General features: G+C 33.9%; 2 protein-coding genes across 5 annotated transcripts; one reads left to right on the forward strand and one right to left on the reverse strand.

Moving 5' to 3' along the window:
• Positions 1-9: 9 nt before the first annotated feature.
• LOC132705190 (gamma-aminobutyric acid receptor subunit beta-like) lies at positions 10-6,118 on the reverse strand. Of its 3 annotated transcripts, XM_060675646.1 has the most exons (10): positions 5,829-6,118; positions 4,565-4,668; positions 4,295-4,362; positions 1,986-2,212; positions 1,828-1,910; positions 1,634-1,771; positions 1,258-1,542; positions 747-880; positions 170-327; positions 10-116 (listed from the first exon to the last, which is right to left on the reverse strand). In XM_060675646.1, exons 1-10 carry the CDS (start codon positions 5,909-5,911, stop codon positions 23-25), a joined length of 1,374 nt encoding a protein of 457 aa, XP_060531629.1. In that variant the 5' UTR covers positions 5,912-6,118; the 3' UTR covers positions 10-22. The 3 variants fall into 3 exon arrangements, with proteins under 3 accessions (XP_060531629.1, XP_060531628.1, XP_060531627.1); XM_060675645.1 differs by lacking the exon at positions 4,295-4,362 and adding an exon at positions 3,987-4,054 and having other exon boundaries at positions 19-327; XM_060675644.1 differs by having other exon boundaries at positions 19-327.
• Positions 6,119-9,631: 3,513 nt separating this feature from the next.
• On the forward strand, positions 9,632-13,132 carry LOC132705188 (cytochrome P450 6k1-like). 2 transcript variants are annotated; one of them, XM_060675636.1, is made up of 6 exons: positions 9,632-9,771; positions 10,682-11,328; positions 11,619-11,836; positions 11,928-12,140; positions 12,256-12,507; positions 12,890-13,132. In XM_060675636.1, the coding sequence occupies exons 2-6, from the start codon at positions 10,682-10,684 to the stop codon at positions 13,084-13,086; spliced, it is 1,527 nt and encodes a 508-aa protein (XP_060531619.1). In that variant the 5' UTR covers positions 9,632-9,771; the 3' UTR covers positions 13,087-13,132. The 2 variants fall into 2 exon arrangements, with proteins under 2 accessions (XP_060531619.1, XP_060531618.1); XM_060675635.1 differs by having other exon boundaries at positions 9,715-9,838.
• The last annotated feature ends 3,201 nt before the right edge of the window (positions 13,133-16,333 follow it).

A 16,333-nucleotide genomic window follows, 5' to 3' on the forward strand; every position in this document is an offset into this window, starting at 1 on the left:
GTTGCAATTCTTCCGTCTTTAATTAACACCTTCCAAAAGCACCAAATCGTCGGCGACCACGTCCGAAATATGCAAGTAAATTATCCAGTACATCAGATTGAAACAGACGAAACACACTGGAAACATTATTCGCGAATATTTGTCGATATCTGACGCGCTGACGCCGTACATCCTGTTTAAATCTTTGCTGGGATGGATGATGTGTTGGGGACCGCTGGTTTCATCGTCCAAGCCTCCTTCTCGGCTACCACGCCTTCCATTCATGGTGCCATCGGCAGCGCATATCCTGCTACGTACTTTGGGATCGTTTGGTTTCGCCCGCACATCCTATAGACCATACATATTTACATATCGATATCAACGTTCTATTTAAATAACTTGGATTTAATCATAAACTTTATTAAATAATAGACTAGCTTGGCAATGGCCCATGGCGTCTGGAAAATATAGAGAGAATAGACTATTTGCGCTCACCTGGTCTGCTCGGAATATAAATCAAACTAGTAACCCATAAGCAATTAATAAACCTAAATATATTAAAGCAACAAAGGAAAACATTCATTTAACTCAATTCGAAAGCAAAAATATTACTGGCTGCCGTTGATCTAATTCAATTCAAAAGAAAATAATACTCCTTATGTTCGCTTATAATTGGATCATAATTTCTGCTCGACATCCATAACACTTGGTTTTCAATTTCTTGTTTTTATGGCATTCAGACAATTTATTTTTGGCGTGTTACTTACGGTAGGTCGAGGAGCATGGTCTTCCGGTGCCCCGTAAACGCTCAGCTTCTTCTGTTCTGCTATTTTCTGAACAGCCATAAATCTGTTTTTCCTCATTTGTATTCTTTTTGCTATATATCCCACCGTGGCGTACTCTAGTTTAAACAAAATTGCTTAATTAATTACGGAAATAATGACGGTAAGTTTTATTTACAACGAGTGTACTATTTTCTGATGTTCAATGCCATATGATGATATCAAATCGTCTAATGCAATGGTAAAGTCCTTGTTCTTTGAAAAACAACCCGTTTTGGAAACAACAGGAAGTAAAATTATTTTCACATTTTTATAAAATTATTTTAATGTCATTTATTAAATAGAGTGTGAACTGAAAAAAGAAGAAACGAGAGGTATATTATTATTACTATGATTATTATTAATGTACTGTTTTTTAAGAGTCCGCTGTGTGTTAGTCCAGAATTTGGTCCTGAGGATGAACATGTGCAGTTCCGTTTGGTTACTACTCACTCACCTAGCAGGCTAGCAAATACCATTACGAAACATGTTCCTAAATAAATATCTATAGACTTGACGTAGGAGATTTTTGGTAAAGCAGCGTTCGTGGACGACATAAGCGTCGTCATGGTCAGTACGGTTGTGACCCCAAGGTTCACCCTGGCTGGAGTTGCGTTTCTATTTAGCCAAAAGCTCACCCACGAAATAATTACTATCAGTCCGGACGGAATGTAGATTTGAATTAGATAATAACCCATCGATCTAACGAATTGAATTTCGCAGGCCAATCTGGAATAGTTTCCTGAAACAAATATTTCTTACAACGGTACAGAAAGTTGCTCCGCAATACTATCTCATTCTAAATAACTATTGGAAGTGTTGTAAAACGTTACCGGTGGTGAGGGATATTTCCATTGCCCTCTGTCGGTGACCCAACACTTTAAACTGCGGTAACGAGACCTCGTTAGAAACGCCTACAGAGTTTGGTCCTTCGTTCCATTTATACCTTATATCTCTCATAGTGTATCCAACTAATTTCCAAAAAAAAAAAGTTATTGTTCAGAACCACATGAAGAACGTTACTTACAGCTTTCAATTTCAATGTGGCACAGTTGTCTATCCATTGGGAAATACTCTAGATTCATGGGGCACGATGCAGTTATGGTTAGCCTGCAAAATATACTATGATTCACTGGCGCTCAAACGTTTACAAAAATAGTAGTTTCAAAATAATCAATGCCGTACCTAAGACTTCTAGTAATGGACCCCGAATGGTGTATTCTTATGAATTCGTTCGACGTAGTGGCCTTGTGAAAAGATGATGTTTTTTCGTTAACAAAAAATGTGTCAGGTACCCAGATATTTGAAATGAACTCCGACCCAACCGACAACATCTCGACGTGGGGCTTTTTCTGAAAAGCTAAGCGGGGATCTGTCCAGAACTGCCGGAAGTAGAAATCCAAAGTGAAATCCTGCAATCCAAATCATGTCTATCGATAAGAATATATTTTGAACTGGATGCCAAAGTTTGGGGAACATACACATGCACACAAGGAAACGTGCAATGCCTCCATTGAAATAGACAGAAAACATTAGTTTTTATGTTTTAGATAACTGTCAGAGTTCATATAAGTCTACTGGTCTCCTTTGAACTTTTAAATGGCTACTCCAAATCTATACGAAAGCACTGTTTTATACCAAGGGATATTTAAATATCGTTAAATCGTCTTTTGCCCGAATATAACAGGGGAAGGGAAAACTCTCGTTTTGTGGTCGTTTTTCTTCTTGAAATGTTCGTAGTTGTGTCGCCAAATCTGTTTAAAACGTCATCCCTGCAATGATGCCCATCCCGAAACTGTTCTGGCTGCTCACTCGTAGTGACATTTTTTACATTGTTTTATTTGGTAATTGTGTGATTTTATTTTAAATGTCATTTTGCATTCTACTGTAAAATTAAAACTGGTTTACAGAAGTTGAAGTAAAATTTATATTTAAACAAATGTTTCGTATCAAAAATAACCAAACTTATTTTTATATTCAGAGTTGTTCCACAATAAACAATGCACGTACTTCCTTACCTGCGGACATGTCAAAGGTTTGTGGGGGGTTTTCCCTTATACTTTTGCATGAAAATAAAAATAAGTCATGTTGTGAATTTATCGTATGTTATGTGACAAAGAGATGTATGAAATTTGGAGATATGTAGGTAAAGGATGTTTTACTAAAAAAAAAAATATTTTCTGAGATTCTTGACCAAAGTTGTTAATTTTAATTAAGGGAATTAATGGGTAACCCTGGAGGTTACCGCTGGTCCCATTTCTAGTAAATATAGAGCCTTACAGTTTTCACAAAGCTGGCACTTTTGGGTGACACGAAAGGTGCTGCAAAATTTAGAAGTCAAAATATGATATTTGTCATTGTCAAATATTCATATATATTCTTGAAGAACTCGTAAGAGGGGTTCGACCCTTGCTTGCTAAAAATCTATCCTACTACTACCGCTACTACTACTCCGAGCATATGTGTTGCTACCATTAGATGATTAATGACATTTTTTTTCAAAATAATTACCATTAAAATTTAAATTATTTATCCAGCGGTCACGTCCTAGAGGGACCTTTACATCCTTGATTTGGTTTCCAGCATTTTTATAAGGATATATTTATTCCATCAAGAAGCGCACGGAAATATATACAAAGCAGAATTTAGTATACATTATGTAGTTTTGGCCAAGCAATAGGTTGTCAATTCAAATTATTAATATATTTATTATTGGGATAAGTCAATCGCAAAAAACAAAAAAAGCTTAAACGATGAAAATAAATCGAATAAATTGGACTTTGAATTTTAATTTTTGTAATTTGCTCGACCAAAAAATTCAATATGGATATGCGATTGGCCAATGGATGACATGCACACAGTCAAGGTATTCAGGACCGTTACCGTAGTAAATAAGGTTGAGAGAAACGTTTCATTCAAATTTTCAGCAAAATTTTCCTTAACCATTTATCTATTCGGGGCAAATTCAAGTTTTAATAAGCATTTAAATTAAAATTAAATCGGTCGACACACTAGCAATGGCAAAGAAGAGATTGCAATTTGTTAGCGTGCTTATTTAATTGAAATAAAAAGCAAAAAGAATAGAATGGAAATTCAGGCAAACTTTCATCTCTGTAATGTAGATTGATTGACATAGCAGGCTTTTTACACGGCGCGTGATTGAAATTTTTTCGTTAAAAAATATACCATTAACACTTCCGAAACTGAACTGATGCTGAGAACGTACATCGTGACTCCAACATCGACGGGAGGTCCTAGAAGTTAAATCAGGTGTAAATTCACTTTAGTTTTTGGCGTTTTTGTTGAACTTTTTATGGACCCCGGTAAAAACCTGAGTGAAAACCAAATCAAAATCAAGTTACCCTCAGATCCACGCATTCCTTAAATTTACAGGTTATTTTGAAAAAAACAAATGAGACTGTCTTTGCGAATGGACCTCTAGAATTTTTGATAACGCATGCAAATATAATTTTAGCTTGCTCAAAGTTAAGTACCATTTGAACTTCTGATAGTGAACTGATACTCAGAACATACATTGTCACACCTACATCGACTGGTGGACCTGTAAGGAACAAGAGGTTACTAATTTTAGCTCAACCGTGTTGTTCAGTGAACAAATAAACGGCAGAATTAACCAAATGGAAATACACAATTTGCGTTGCGAACACTTCTTTTCAAAGCTGACCTAATTTTCGAAAACAAAACACTGGTCGCTTCTATTTTTTGATTTAATTGAATCTATTGAGAGAAACTGTAAAACCTACCTCCGTAATTGGGCCTTATTCGTTTGTCGTAGCTCTGCTTGAACGAGTCTAATATTGCCGACACATTGACGTCACCCATGTAGTTTTCGCTACCTGTGTTTTTGCTAAACAAAAGTTGGATGAGCAATTTTATAACTTATCAATGCTCTATGGCTTACAGATGGAGCCACACACAATAGCTTGTCAAATATACAACAGTTTTTTGAGGAAGTCCATATTGCGTTTAAAGTTTTTGGAGTAAGCACTACAATCTAATCCTCTCTTCTTTTGAGCATTTTGAGTAATTGGTAGTAAATGTAAGTTAGATGTTTAAGAGAGTGGTGGATTTCAGTCTGCTTTTTTTGGTCTCTTTTCGAGTTATTTGCGAACACAATTGAAACTAATATTTAATTAATATAATTAGTAATTTAATTATGTCCACCATAAAACGGCATAAATTTTGCATCAAAATTTTTGGATTGGTCAAAAAACATCCACATATTTGAACACAAGTACCAGACGATTCAATGTACGTTGTTTGTTATGCAATTTGAAATAAAATCAGTATAACATCAACTAACGCTGCCAGATCGTAATTATCGTAATTCTATCTACAAAACAACTTTGACTTTTTTGACTGCTTAAGAAGGATTTATTTTCTTTTATAGATTTACCATGACCCTGTTTCTTCGAAAAATATATTTGAGAAATGCTAGCTTTCTAAGAAGAAGCCGGCGATAAGTTATAGTTATATGTATGTATATAGTTAATGCAGTAAAAGTCCTTCTCAGTTTCTACCTTGGGATTATCGATTATTTTTCGCATTTAAATTGATTAAGCGGAATGAAAACTTGCATGCTGTAATTTTGGAACAATTTTTTTTTAAATATTAAATTGTATTTCCGTTAAAAATTTGATATTCGGTTGTTTCAAATAACTTGAAGTTATAGTACGTACCGTATAGTACAAAATGTTCTGTAAAAAACAGTATAACTCGAATTATTTTGCAGGGTAGCCGAATTTTGCTGACCCCGCTACCGCTATTTTGGGGCTGAGCATTCAAACTATCTTTAAATGACCCTGTCTGAATGTGAGACGCGCCATTAAATATCTCATAAAAAAGAAGTCCAATAATATTCAAGTTCGCAACACGTCCTCTCAAATAAAAAAAAAAAACAAAACCGAAAACAAATCTTTATTACACACTTATTAAACCCTTTACTTCTATTAAATTAAATGGTAACTTCTCTTGCCAATCAGGCTCAAAAGAAGTTTCCAAACTTACCCCGTTTGGCCACCGTCAAAGCTCGTTATAAATACGAAAAGTTGCATTACGTATATCGGAGTTTTGCATATCCGCAACTCCATCTCCGGAACTAAGCTGCACTTTATTTCGCAACTATAGTTTCACGAGGAATATCCATTGGACAACCCTCGCGGGCGTCATCTACAACGAGGGCAAAATAATTGGTGATTGTTGATCGGCCGCGTCATGACACGATTAAAGGAAATGGTGACTGGGAAAGCGGGTAGCGCGGTTTTGCCAGGGCGTTACGCGCGAGCTATTGCTATATCGACGCGATAGTAAGGAGTGGCATTCCTGCCGGGCCAGCTGGGGGATATCGGGGCACAGCGCAAGGTCTTTCCATTATGTTTTGATGCAGGGGGGGAAGGGAGCAGGGCAATGAATAATTTAATAATTGTTGCATTGTACAACATAACGGATTAAACGCTATCGATGTTCGCGTAAAAAAAACAGAATCCAAAAAACAAAAGATGTTATTACATCTTCCATGTGTTGTTCTAATTTGAATTTCACCATGGTAAAAGTTATTGCAGGTCTTGAAGAACCGGAAACAACAATTTAGTCAACCTGCACCAGAATAAATAACAAAGCCCTGCACTACCCACGTAGCCATTCCCATTTTTTAGGAGACGATTAATGTGATCAACATCATAATTGAGTAAAAGATATGTAGTCGTGGTCAACAAATACTTTGCGCGAACATTTTTTTTAAGTATATATATATATATATATATATATATATATATATATATATATATATATATATATATATATATATATATATATATATATATATATATATATATATATATATATATATATATATATATATATATATATATATATATATATATATATATTTTTTTTTTTTTTTTTCGGAAAACAATTGATATAGTTATAAAATTTGTTTTTTGATTGTTAAAAGCAGATCGAGTGCTGAGGTCCATATCTGATAACCTAGAAATGGTATAATATGAACCGGGATTCCGATCTTGACAATAATATTTTAAAATTAAATTAAATGATATTGTTTTATTTATTCTAAAAAAACACCATGTTCTGTAAAATTAAGTTAAGCAGTAGCTTACAAAAATGAGAAAAGTCGGTTAGCTACTGAGTGTAGGCTTTTACTAAATTTTGCAGAAAGTGGTGTATTTTGCAGGAAATAAAATGTACAAGAATAGTCAGTGAAAATGTCCTTAAAAAAACGTAACGTTGTATTTTTAAAGTTTTTGGAAATATGGCAAGAGATATTTTCATAGCTTTCAAATAGTAACTTAATTAGCTATACTAAATGCTAATGCTCTATATGCTAAAGCCTCGGCGGAACAAACTGCCATGAGGCTGCACTTTAATGGCTTTTGGAGGAAGGCGGTTTATGGACATGTAGACATACTTAGGGACAAGGATCTGGAGCAGGTTCTGACCCTGGGTGGTGATCGCAGCTCCACGAGCTACCACTTCAAAACCAACTTCAGAGTAATCTTCCCTAATAGGCAGGATTGGGCAGAGAACTCCCCCTCTCTGAAACCGAAGCGGCTCATCTGAGACACAGACGGGTCTAAGACACAAAAAGGAACAGCATACTGGTGCGATGGACCAAGAACAGAGAAAACTCTAAAACTGGGACATATGACCACCATCTTCCAAGCGGAAATTTATGCCATTTGGGCTGGTGCCAGATATTGTCGGCCTAAATTACATGAACAAACACATATATATGTTGCGACAGCCGTGTAGCCCTCAGGTCGCTTATGTCAGTCGAAATCATCTCAAGGATGATCCGAGATTGCATTGAGATGCTTGACAGACTTGCTAAGGCAAATCACGTCACACTCCCTGGGTCCCAGGACACTATGGAATCCTAGAGAACGAGAGGACAGATAGGCTATCAAAAAAAAAAAAAACAAATACTACCTATCTGTCCTACCCCAGTACCCGACAGCTTCATTAAAAGTCCATTTCAGCTGAGGCTGACTATTGGGCTATTGTTCAACAAGAAAGCATCTTAGGAACATTGGCATCATACAAGATGTATTATGACAAGATGCAACGCAGCGGATGAAACTCATCTGCATGTATTTGTCGACTGTGAACTACTTAGCGAACTCCGTGAGGAAATTCTGGGAGTGGACACAGGAAATAGTATCAACATTCTGGAAGTGGGTGTTGGAAGGCTGATTCGCTATGCCTCGGCAGTCGGTCTCCTCTAGACTCCCTCGTAACTCACGAATTCTCCTTCACTGGGCCCGGGCACAATAGCACAACAACCTGAGCGCCCGAATCAAATAAATTCAAATTCCAATTCCAACTTAATTAGTATATTTAATATATAATATAATACCCAACTAGTCTTGGGAATGGCTAATTGACCACTTTTTTATTGACTAGTCAAAAATATTTTAAATAATATCTTGCAATTGTAGAATATGATCTATAATTATTTAATAATAATATGTATTTTATATTCAATTATTATGCGTTTGTGATGTCCAATTTACCAAGGAATATCCAAATACGATACGAATCCCAATAATAATATCGACTCCATTTGGTTCCTAGAATGACGCGACGGCGACGTAATGCCCAATGTAAATATAAATATAAATTTCATGGTATTTTAAAAATTATTTTGGTTAATTAACCGATCAATTGACACAAACTAAATTGGAAATATTAGAGACGCTAACTTTCGACATTGCTTTATTTTCACCAAGTGGATATGACTTCAAAGATGCAATAAGAAGAAAACCGTGTTCCAAAATTATAAAAAATTACATCATGTTTTGTCGTCAAAAAGTATTTTTTAAAAACCTGTAAATAAATAGGGTTTTTTATTTAAAAAAAATTAACGTTTTTTTAATTTATTAAAAACAGAGTATGTTGTGTACAGTTTTTTCCCACTTTAGATAGATATAAGCCGATATGTATCTTGATTCTCTTTTAACCGTTTTCTGTTTTCTTTTTTCAGTTGATGGAGGTAGTTAAGGTACGATACATAAAAGGGTGTGCTTTTAACGCATTTTTTTGTTTCAGATGTACCTAAACTACATTTTTAAATCTGATAAATTTTCTTATTATTAAAAAAAAATGTCACACTTTTTTCATAATTAATATACCAGACAATGCATATTCTAAATATCCTCAAATTTGTTAATAATCAATGGAATCACGGGCAGCATTCGAGAAGTAGATATTTCCTAGACGATTAATTCCGGTGAGAGTGTGGTTATTAATGAAACACGGTATAAAAACATATTCTTCAAAATTTTGCAAAATTTAAAAATAATGAAATTTGTTCGGTACACAACAAAATAATAAAAATATTTTTATGATAGAACAGTTATATTGCTGGGATCAATAGCTGCAGCATTCTGTTGGGAAGTTTTCCGCTACGTCGTTAGTTTATTTTTTCATTAAAAGATGTCACTAGCAACATCTTTGCTTATTTTTGGACTTGGACTTGGCCTAATAATATGCCGTTTAACTTGCAATCATATTTTAATTGCTCATAACATGATTAGGAAGAAATTAGGAAATATTTATATTTCAGTCATGGCAGCTAATATTCAACAAATAATATATTTTTAGTATACCTAAATATAAAATATACAGCTTTGCGATAACCGGTAAAGAATAAAATTCATCGATTTAGAAACTCGGGTTATATGTTGGAAAAATTATTTTGTTTAATTTCTGGAACAAGGCTTGGATGAAAACCGATATAACTACATGCGTACTGGCATCATTTATGTTTAGATTAGTACCGCCAAAGATTATTTCATTATCGAAAAGTAACCAATAAATAAATTTTAATTCGTGACAACGTCATGTCCCAGAGAAGGATATAATTAGTTAAATGGTGTTTTGTGCAGTGCTTTGAACGCACAGTGTTGCTGCTGCTAGCTGATCGATAACTGCGGTAAAACGAATTAATTATATTTATAAAAATAATAAAATTGAACATAACCGCCAAATCGAAATATTAGGTATACAGTTTGTTTTTTAATGTGTTTTGCTACTTTGGAGTTTTGCCGCCGACCTCAGTTAATGTTTTCTCTTTAAACGCGATTCTTATAATTTCCTACAACTTGATGTTAATACATAAAGGCATTTTTATAGATTAGAAAATGCTTGCCACATATTATTTTACGCAGGGGTTATAGTTCACGTAGATTAGCCATCGTTTCGGTGATGTATTTGTGCAATATGCGTATGTACCCCGCTAATAAAAATTAAGAAACAAAAAATATCGAAATGGTGATGATTTTTCAAAAATTAGCTTGATCTTTGAAAATATATTTTATGTATATTTTTGTGGTTTAGTTAAAAAAAAGTATTTCAATTGAATATAAAACCAAAAGTAGTGATGGAATTCTTGCTGGAAATATTTTCATTTCGACCGCCATGGGGTTCTTAAATTCAATTGTGGCAAAAAGATATTTCTGCAAATATTATTATTTTTATTATTTAATTATCTCTGAGGTGCCAGCGTTATTTTTAGAACTTCGGTGAGTTAGACCATGTACAACCAAATAGAGTGGAAAAGTACTGATAAAGTAAAATATATTAAAGTTTTATGCTAGGGTGGCAAAATTAAACTTTATAGAAATATATAGAAACTATCATCATCATCACTTTAATTACTATATTAGGACATAAATTTATTTAAATGGCTTGTTATTTCTATTACTAATTTTTGTTATTATAGGCATTGTTATTATTGTTTTAGTAATGAGGTTTTGAGGTTTTAGTAATAACTCTGGATACAGGCCTATTTTATTTCATAATAATCAATTTCTCACAGAAATAATTTGTTGTATCTCTTACAGATGGCGTGCGGCATATATTTCATGGTCATAATTTTGATAGTTTTAATTTTAATCTTCGCGTTCTTAAACAAAAAACAATCTTATTGGCAAAGGAAAAATGTTTTTTTCATTAAACCATCTATATTGTTTGGAAATTTCTATCCTGTCCTCACGCTAAAGGTATTCGTTGGAGATTGGCTGAAAAATCTTTACGACCAAGCCAAAAATCATGATTATTTTGGTATATACGTATTTGCCGAGCCTTACTTAATACTAAAATCACCACAAATCGTAAAAGCAGTCCTTCAGAAGGATTTCGCACATTTCGAGAACAGGATGGTGACTGCACCAGATAACGAGCCGCTCATGTCGTATTTCATGTTCTTCATGAAAAGCACTTATTGGAAGAAGATTCGTTCAAAGGTCAGTCCCGTGTTCACGTCCGGGAAATTAAAACTTATGCATCCCTTAGTTAATAAAGAGGCGGAATCAATGGTCGACTACTTGAAAAGTAATTGCAAACCAGGAAGATCAATTGAAGTGAAGGAAGTGTGCGCGAAATACTCCACGGGAGTCATAGCCAGATGTGCATTTGGTGTCGAAGCTAATTGTTTCGTAAACGAAGAGTCGGAGTTTCGAAGAATGAGTAGAGCTTTGTTTGATTTAAGGTAAGGCTAAAAACTGTTTTTTCATAAACTAAGCTGAGCGTAACCTAACCGGAAACCAAAAGATTCACGCGTTTGTAGAATGCTACAGTTGTGTGGGGTAAGTAACTGGTAAAAGCAAATCCAATTAGAGATTTTATTGAAAAAATGTCAATTAAAGTTACGCAAATTCACATTTTGATTTGGTGATATCAAAATTATTAATGGTTTTTACATGTAATGTTAAACAATATGCATGTTTATGTTCTGCCATGGCAATCAGACTCTTCTCTTTGTATTCCATTTGAACTCAGATTTACCAACACAGTGAGGCAGCTAATGAGTTGGTTCACGCCCACAATTGTACGATTGCTACGCGTATACCAAGTGGACAACTGGATTGTGGTCCGATTGGAAGCCATTTTAAGGCACGTAATCTCTGTAAGGGAGCAAGTGGCGAGTCACAAAGTAATCGATATGATCGATCTTCTGCTGCAAATTAAGAGAACGCCTAATGAAGACGAGGCATTTAGTAAGCAGCAATTTTAATCGTACCACAAATTTGTACCCCCTGCAAAACAAGTGACTAAAGTGTTGTTTAACAAACTTGTCATTCTGTTCAGCTGACAACAAGCTCTTGGCACAAGCGATGCAATTTTTCACCGCTGGATTTGAAACTGTATCCAGTACAATCGCATTTTTACTATATGAACTAGCTATGAACAAAGACGTCCAAGATAGACTCAGAAGGGAAATAGAAGAAAATATAGAGCGTCATGGAAGTATAACGTACGAAGGAATAAACGACATTCATTATTTGGATATGTGCATTAATGGTAAGCAGCACTAACTTCTAATATCATTAATTAATATTAAGATTGCTCTTAAATAGTCTTCCAGAAAACAGTTAAATACTTGTTTGGAGTTTGTTAAGGTTATTTTGGTTTTCAGAAACTCTACGAAAATATCCAGTGCTTCCATTTTTGGATAGACGGTGTACCAATGATTACACAATCCCAGGAACTACAACAGTTATCGAAAAAGGTACACCCGTTATCATACCCATGATGGGTATTCACTATGACGAAAATTACTATCCAGAACCTCAAAAGTACGATCCTCAGCGATTTGCTGACAAAAGCACCCTCAATAACGACGGTTACAATTACTTTCCATTTGGAGAAGGTCCTCGCATTTGTATCGGTAAGGTTTTATCTTTGAAAGCACGACCAATTAACCACATAGATTTTTCAAAACTAGCCCCCTTCTCAAAGTGCAGTTGTAAAATCGAAAAAAAGGAAAGAAGAGGAAGGAAACAACCTTGTTCTCTTATCATATTATATATTTTGACGACCACCTGATTCGGATATTTCCTCTGCAATTTGTGTGCAGAAATGTTCTACACATAAGCTTTGATTCAGAAGGAAAGCCCGCTGTTAAATATTTCATATTCGTTCTTGATATATTGAATGTTGATCGTTCAACCATTTTGTGTTTTATCTTAAATTTCGACTAATGTGTGATAAAATTAAAACTTCCCACGTAACTTATCTATGTTGAAATTTTGAAACTTTTAATTTTGTAGGTGAAAGATTCGGTTTGCTTGGTGTGAAATTGGGGATTATAAATCTTTTATCGAGCTTTGAAGTTCAAAAGAATATTGACACGCCTGACCCACTGGAATTTGATCCTGGTAGCGTCTTCCTCGTATCCCGCGTCGGTGTTCCTTTGTTGTTCGAACCGCTCAATAAGCGAAGCAGTGGTAAAATGGTTCCAAAGTAAAAAGTCGTTTGTTTATTTTTAACAGAATAATATACTTTTCTATCAACATTAATAGTTGTTAATTTCTGAAATATACTTCACGCTGATTAGAAAGTACAAGTAATGTTTTCCTTTTTACGGCAACAGCTGATGGACTATATTGCTGAATCAACATTGGTTAAGATAATAAATTACTTTGAAAAATATTTGATGAGGTGCTAAGACTGACGTGAAACAATATTTTGAAGTTATTTTTATAATATCACCGGATCTATGGATCTATGGTCAACAAAAAAGGCAAACATGCGCAAGTACAAATATCAATGGAAAGCCAAATGTAAGGGGTAAAACTGAGAGATAGAGAAGTAAACGAATGGATATAAAATAAAACAAAAGCAAAAACAAAGAGAAAATAAAATAAATTAAGGAAGACCTCAAATGAGGTGGGCGGATGATCTGAAAATCAAGCCAGGTCCAGAATAAGCGACAAACAAAAGAGCGTAGAAGGCTGGGGAAGCTTATATCCAAAGATGGACCGAAGAGGGTTGATAGGTATATAGATTCATTGGATGGTGGCATTTCGTAGGTGGCGCTATTTGGCCAGTTTCGAACTCGATCTAAATTGGAATGACAATGCAGCCAATCTTGATTTTGTGAGGCACATTTTATTTAGAGGGAGACGGCTAATAATAGGGATTCTTTGTCAGTCGCGGAGACACTAATGGCAGATATGTGATAAGAGACTATTTATATTATTTCTGAATTTTTCTGGTTGTTTGGGTTTTCTGAAAGTAAATCATTTGCTAGATGGCACTTTGGATAATCATTTTAATTGTTTAGCCTTCTTTTAACTGTAAGTGGTTATACGAGAGATATATTTTGATTATTTTTAACTGTGGCAATTTTGTGTTTGTGTTTAATTTTTTGGTATTGATATAATTGCCACAAGAATTTAAAAAGAAAATATAAAATTTCTTCCTTTTTCAAAAAATTAAAAGTTTTAATTAAATGTATATATTTAGGTGTCTGCTTTGAGATAATACTCCTGAAAAAAAAATACACACATAATATGTATTTATTACATATGTATATGAATTACAAATGTTTAAAGAAAATTTTATTTGATTCTCAAATAATAATCTGTAAATAATTTCGATGGTAATATATCAGTAAACAAAGTAATTAAAATAAATAAAAACCTGATACTTATGTGACTTAGAAGGTTATAAAATGTAGACACTGCACATAAGAGTTTGGTATACTTAAGTTTCCCGCATACAACACATTAAAAATCTACAAGACCTTTAATGACAAAAGTACAAAATTAGAATTACAAAATTTGTAATAATTTTTTATGCATATTGTAAGCAGTAGTAGTTTTGAATTAGTTTTGAAGTTAATTTTTACGGAAACTGCAACTTGTTATTAGATAATGAGCCTATAAGTTGAACTAATAAATAAATAACGAGAACACCTCATTTTGTGGTTTATTGCAGAGAAAGACACGAATAGCTATAACCTATCACTCCAGTTTAGATCGAGTTCAGTGTTTAGGTCTCTTTTTACAATGGCTTATATTATCATGTTCCGAGCTTTCAGGTTGCCACTTTTGTTTAGAAGTAGACATTATTCAGGTGCTTTCGGCACGCCATTGAGTTGCCCCCTTTGTGAGTTACATTAGAAGCTCTGGTCGGATAACTTCACTGATTTAGGGTTAAAACGGACCAATATAATATGCATGCAGTACGCAAGTAAAATGAACTACATTCACTGCTGCGACTGTGATAACAAATGCTTTGTGGAAACTCTAACTAGATATTTTGTTCGAGCCGGTTTGTCATTCTAGCTTTGAGTATTGCCTTGTACGTCGCCGCAATTGAACGTTGAAATTGATTTACGCCCCCTAGTTTGGCACTTAATTAAAATTTGGCGATTCAATTGCGATTTTATAAAAGCTATATATTCTTATTCTAACCATCGGCTAGGTTTTTCGATACCAATGACATCGGCGAAACTCCCTGAGCGAAATACAACTAGTGAATTTAAATGAAAAAATTCCGAAAGGATAGAACCAATTAAGTAAGACGTTTTCGACGAGCTTTTAGAAAGTCTCTAATTAGAATTGTCGGGGGATACTTCCTTTGTAAAAACGAATTCGAAAGGCGGAAAGGTTTTTGAACCATCGCTGCATTAATTATTATAACTTGTTTCAATGTTTTTATTGGTTGTTATTTTCTATCAATCGAACTGTATTCCTTCATTAATTTGTATTATTTTTCTTTTCCTATGTACAGGATGTACATTTTTGACACTTTTCTACGGCATCCCGCTTATTTTTAAAGTTGCTGTTTTCGCAACAGTGCTGTTTCTTTTTCTTTATAAAACTCAGGAACAAAATTCTCATAGCTCTTTTGGTTTTTGAGATAGCAAGTGAAATTGAACAATTTAGATTTTGGTACCTTTTTGTTTTTTTTTTCGAATGTTTATTTTTTAAAATAACGACGTAAATAATATTTTTCTGCAAATAAATATATTGTTATATAATAGGCTGGAACTAACACACTGTATTTTTTTGTTATATATTGTAAGTATTGTGTATAATTCATGTCATTAGCGTTTTAGACGCGAAACGTTTTCCCATTTTTGTTTCACTTCTTTTTTAATGCTTTTATTGTGATTTAATTTTAGTTTAAGAGTGTGGAAATTAGGTGTGACCAAGAAGTACCCATAAGATTCATTTTAAAGAGTGAAAAAAAAGACAAAAAAAGAAATTTGAAAAAATGTTAATAAAAACAGGATCTTTGAATGATTATACTACTATATTTCGATGTTAACGTTTAGTTTCTTCAGAGTTTAAATGAAACTGTAAATAGTAGTAGTGTTATAGTAGCCTGTTTACGTTTCTTTGAAAAATTTCTGTTGGTTTAAGATATAATTTTTCTTGTTACTACTATAATTTTGAGAGTGCTAAAGTCTGTTCATAGATATAAGAAAGTGACTAACTGATACGAAATAAGGAAAGACCCGGGCAAGCTGTAAGAATGAAATATGGCCGAACAGGTCCGTACTTTGCTTAGAATTTAATTATTTGGGGTTTTGTTAGGAAAGATACTAAACAATATTTATTTATCTATGTATGTATTTATGTTTAAATCCAAAATAAAATTACAAATTATTTTTATTACCTACTTAAATTACTTAAAATTATTCACATAATATATCAGTATCACTATCGCTATCATCGCCTGTTCTAATTATTATTTGCAAT

Source organism: Cylas formicarius, unplaced genomic scaffold, assembly GCF_029955315.1.
Source record: "Cylas formicarius isolate icCylForm1 unplaced genomic scaffold, icCylForm1.1 PGA_scaffold_7__23_contigs__length_41026272, whole genome shotgun sequence".
In the NCBI taxonomy this organism is placed as follows: Eukaryota; Metazoa; Arthropoda; class Insecta; order Coleoptera; family Brentidae; genus Cylas; species Cylas formicarius.

Bases quoted from the DNA above. Each gene is read 5' to 3' on its own strand.
- LOC132705190 (XM_060675645.1), bottom strand. From the start codon at position 5,911: ATGGAGTTGCGGATATGCAAAACTCCGATATACGTAATGCAACTTTTC. The intron at 4,669-5,828 runs GTAAGTTTGGAA...ACTTTTGTTTAG, and splicing joins TTTGACGGTGGCCAAACGGG to CAAAAACACAGGTAGCGAAA. The intron at 328-746 runs GTAAGTAACACG...TATGGTCTATAG, and splicing joins ACCATGCTCCTCGACCTACC to GATGTGCGGGCGAAACCAAA.
- LOC132705188 (XM_060675636.1), top strand. From the start codon at position 10,682: ATGGCGTGCGGCATATATTTCATGGTCATAATTTTGATAGTTTTAATT. The intron at 11,837-11,927 runs GTAAGCAGCAAT...CATTCTGTTCAG, and splicing joins TAATGAAGACGAGGCATTTA to CTGACAACAAGCTCTTGGCA. The intron at 12,508-12,889 runs GTAAGGTTTTAT...TTAATTTTGTAG, and splicing joins AGGTCCTCGCATTTGTATCG to GTGAAAGATTCGGTTTGCTT.